This window comes from Mesitornis unicolor, unplaced genomic scaffold, assembly GCF_000695765.1.
Source record: "Mesitornis unicolor isolate BGI_N332 unplaced genomic scaffold, ASM69576v1 scaffold141, whole genome shotgun sequence".
NCBI lineage: Eukaryota > Metazoa > Chordata > Aves > Mesitornithiformes > Mesitornithidae > Mesitornis > Mesitornis unicolor.
In genome coordinates, this window is record NW_010164242.1 from 44,910 (window position 1) to 49,487 (window position 4,578).

The 4,578-nt window shown below is 52.7% G+C and overlaps 1 protein-coding gene across 1 annotated transcript; it reads right to left on the reverse strand.

Annotated features, from left to right (window-relative positions):
* Positions 1-240: 240 nt before the first annotated feature.
* PAQR3 (progestin and adipoQ receptor family member III) lies at positions 241-4,572 on the reverse strand (the record flags this gene model as incomplete). Its single annotated transcript, XM_010194218.1, has 5 exons — positions 241-383; positions 660-750; positions 1,859-2,056; positions 2,772-2,927; positions 4,558-4,572. Coding segments are annotated over 5 exons (603 nt in total), but the record flags the coding sequence as incomplete, so codon positions are not given.
* Positions 4,573-4,578: the final 6 nt, after the last annotated feature.

Sequence of the window (4,578 nt, forward strand, 5' to 3'; positions counted from 1 at the left end):
GGCACAGCAGCCTCCAGGGCCTCCAGCAGCACAGGAGGGCTGAGCGCCTGGCATCAAGGTGAGGGCTCTTATTCACATCCAGTATCACACCAGTCAAGTGTGTGGCACACACATTGCTCAATGGGCAAGCTCATTACGGAGGTCGATTGGAACGTGTGGCAAGGTAAAACCGGGATTATTTAACCCCATACATAAATGTGATGTTTTAGCAAGTAAGTCAGAAAGCCGCTGTACCTTCGCTCACAAGCCCGCGCTGTACTCGGGGCAGGGCTTGCTGTGCCTGTACTGCATGATGTACACCGTGGACTGGTGCCACCAGTACAGCATCACAACCGCCAGGACGTGCCACACCTGGTGACTGGAGCCGAGGTAGTTCAGCTGGCCTGCGGGGAAGACACGGGGCAGGAGGTAAGTCCAGCAGTAAGTCCTGCAATGCAATTAGCCACCAGCCTCCTCCACAGCTCGACTGTCCACTCCACTTACTGGAGGCAGTGGGAGTTCTTTAACGAACTTGGCCAGAACTTGTCTGCCTCTGGATGCAAAGACACGCAATGGTTTACTCTTCACGTGGAACAGACACCCTGCTGTCCCACAGGGGCTTGGGATGCACAGCAAGGACTGTGACACTGCAGAAAAACACCCAGAAGAGAGTTTCCTACCTGGGAAGTATCTTTCTGGAACTTTGGAAATATAGAAGAGAAAAGCTACAGCAGCGATGAAGTACATGACAACTACACGTGGAGCAAACTCCTGCAAAAGAAAATGAAGCTCTCCTATTCTGTTAGAAGGTAAAAACAGAAAAGAAAGGAAAAAAAAAGTCTCTGAAGATGAAAAAGGCACAGCAAAACTGACTCTTACTTCACTGCTTATGTTACCTATGGACAAAATCCCACGGGGAAGCAAATACACTGATCTTAGCAAAGGGCCAGGGCCAGTGAGGAAGGTGACTTCAGCACAAAATCTCATTTACCAGTTGGGACTGCAGCTGCCAGCACCCAAGGCCACACCTGGGATGGTCAATGATCACGCAGCCCATCCACCAGCTGCTTTGTGTTCTCCTTAGCAGGAACAGAAACAAAACCACTACCATACCAGGACAAACTAAATAGGCGCAGACCCAAATTTTAGAAGGCCAGTGTTAAGTGCCTTGTTTAAAGGCTACCTATGTTCCTCAGTGTGCCACAGCACGCTCACCAGCAGCTCTGGCCTGGGCTGCCAGTGCTGAGCCCTCCACTGGGGCCAGTCTAAGGACTCCCACAGCAAGTGCTCACTATGAAAAGGAACCATTTCCTTCAGTACAACCAGGTCCCTGCGTAATTGCAGCCATTTCTGGGGCTGTCACATTGCAGCACGTTTTACTCCAGCTGTGCTGTGCTGCTTGTTTCAGAGCATAATTCTAAGCACAGGAAAACAGGTCAGTAACTTCACAGGGATATTGCATGAGGGCTGAGTAGGTAAACACTGATTTTTTACCCAGTGAGCAACAGAGGAACCAAACAATGGTCCCAACAGTGTTTGCTGGTTCCCCTCTCTATGGAGCAGTGGAGGCAGCAGCTCAGAGCATCTGACGGATGCTGACTCCGTGCTCCTGCCCACCCACACAGGCTGTTCCTTTCCTTGCACTCACATCTGTACCCCCTCCTCACGCTGTGTTTTTACAGCAGTAAACAGATTTAATCTACTCGTTCACTGGCTCTCAGTCAATTTGTGTTTGCACTTGGATCGTATCATCTGAAACAATTCTGTGCTTAAGGCAAACTGCTGCTTTCCCCTCGTTCCCCGGAGTGTAACAGAGCTGAAGGGAGATGCCAAGTGAAAAGAAAAAGGGAATCTTAATTTCCCCTTTTTGTCCTTTTACCTGTACAATGGATGCACCGATGCCACCGTGGAGCCAAACCCAGTGGACAGTGGGAATAATTCCATATCCAGACACCGAGCAAAAGATGATGGAGCGCAGCCTGTGCCACTGCTGCGTGAGGTAACTGGGGTGGATCTGAGCAAAAAACACTGCCAAGATCATTGCCAGCACAGTGATGAGATAGACCTGGCGCCAGTACTGGGGAGAAAAGACACAAAAGCAAGTTGGAGAGCTTTCTTATCGTGTGTAAAAGCAAACTCTGGGTAGAAAGCTTACAAGATTAAAGGAAGTGATGTAGCAATGCTTCTGTCCCTCCTGCGAGCACAAATGATAGGGGCTGAATGAAGGGACTTGCATTTATCAGCAGGCAGCGGGGACAGAACACTGATTCCTGCAAGTGCTGCCTTCACTGAGACATTTCAAACACATCTGTGCCTAAGCAGAGCTGTTAAACTACGGGATCACTGCATCTGCTGCAGACACCGACGTAATCCAGGCCTCTGAAGGGAGCTGATGTTACTTGTCCTCCATTAGATCAACAGAAAATAAGCCTGTTTCTGCCCCGTGTAAGCTACCTCGTAGAAATGACACTTCAATTAACTGTGATGGGGACATGTCCATTACAGGCCTCATGGATTTGACAAAGGTAGGACCTGTAACGTTTACCCTGTCTTCATTAGAAAGTAAGTATTTTCTGGAGGCTCGTACACTTGACAGCTGGAAAGGAACATCTCAGTTTGCCCATTGCTACAGCAAGCGCAGCTCTGCTTGTTTTAGACAACAGTTGTCTCGGTTTCCATCTCCTGACTCACGTTCTACGAGACACTGTGCAAGGATCCCCCCTCCTAAGGCACGGAGACCACAACGAGACCACGGGAACGAAAGGTTACAGCAACCAGTGCTGCAAACTTACGTTATTACAGTAAAACGCATAAAAGACGCCCGAGACGTAGCAGCCCAGGATGCCGATGGAAATGCCTGCGTAGTCCAGCGCCATCCATCGCCGGCTGGTCTTCTCGGAGCGGTGGCAGCAGAACAGATGGTATCCTACCGAGCACAGCATACAGACCTGCACACAAGGACACGTTCATTTACTGCGAGCCAAAGCCAGCCCTACCTCTGGCGATGAGCGCTGCTCGGCCAAACCGCCCCGACGAGAAACCAAACCCAAACCCGCCCTGGCTGCTCAGCGCCCACGCTGCCTCACTGGGGAATGCGTAAGGAACTGCACTCCTACACACCGTGAATTATCTGCTTCTAGGCTGGCACCAGATGTTTCTCCCTGATAAATGTGTTTGGTGCTTCTCTACAGGAGCAGGGAAGAGTACAACAGCAACGCTTTCCAAGCCTGCCAGTGCGCTTTCCCCACTTCCAGCTCTGCACAGGCATCCTCTTCTCCTCAGGGCCTAGGAGCAGCCCTCATCCACTGCACACGTGTGTAAGGACAGAGCTCTTTACAAGAGCATCAGCAGTCGCATGATGGCACACTTGAGGTCTGCTGCTGAGAGCAGATTCAGCCTGGCATGGAAACACCTGCTGACAGCAGGTAGAAAGTTAAAAGACAACTCCCTGCACCAGGGCTGATTTTCATGTTCTGGCTGCTGCCCCTTTCCAGCAGTACCTGATGCCCAGGAGCCACATCAGACACCGCTGACCGCAGCCCCTGACACCCCGCCAAAGCCTTGGCCAATGGAGTTGTTTTTCACCACCTTTCTCCTACGCCAGCTCTGCTCCCTCCTCCCTGGTTTATTCCATAGTAAACAGATCAAAGTCAACTCCGCCAGTGAGCTCGCCAGTGAAGGTTAACAGCAGCACAATTAGAAACATGCTTTCCCAGGCCTGACCCTCACCACTCTTCCTCTGCCCAGCTCCCACTCAGGGCCATGCACGCAGTCCAGCTTGCACAATGCACAGGGAAGCACTGTCAGTGACCTTTAACGCTTTCTTTCACAGAATCACAGAACACTGAGAGTTGGCAGGGCCCTGGAAAGCTCCCCCAGTGCAAGCCCTGCCAGAGCAGGATCACCAGAGCAGTCCCACAGGAACATGGCCAGGGCTTTGGGTGTCTGCAGAGAAGGAGACTCCACAACCTCTCTGGGCAGCCTGGGCCATGCTCCATAACCCTCACTCACAAAGTTTCTCCTCATCTTCAGCTTGAGCCTCCTGTGCTCCAGCTTGGGACCATTGCCCCTTGTCCTGCCATTGGCCATCCCAGAGCAGAGCCTGGCTCCTTCCTCCTGACACTGCCCTTTCCAAAGGGATCCCCAGGAATGAGGGCACCCCTCAGTCTCCTCTGCTCCAAGCTCAAGAGCCCCAGCTCCCTCAGCTGCTCCTCAGCAGGAGATGCTCCACTCCCTCCAGCATCTCTGTGGCCCTGCTGGACTCTTCCAAGCAGTTCCTGTCCTTGAGCTGAGGGCCCAGCACTGGACCCAAGATTGCAGCTGTGGTGTGAGCAGGGCAGAGCAGAGGGGCAGGAGAACCTCTCTGCCCTACAACCACCCCTTCTCATCCACCCCAGGATGGCGTTGGCCTTCTTGGCTCAAGGGCACATTGCTGGCTCGTGGTCATCTCCTGGCCACCAACACTCCCAGGAGCTTGCTGTCCCCTGAGCAAGCTCCCCAGCCCACGCAGGCGCACCCTGCTCCGGGCACAGGGGTCCCCTATGCACCTTGGTGGGTCCCCACATGTGCAGCCCGTACCTGGAAGCAGAAGAGGCAGAC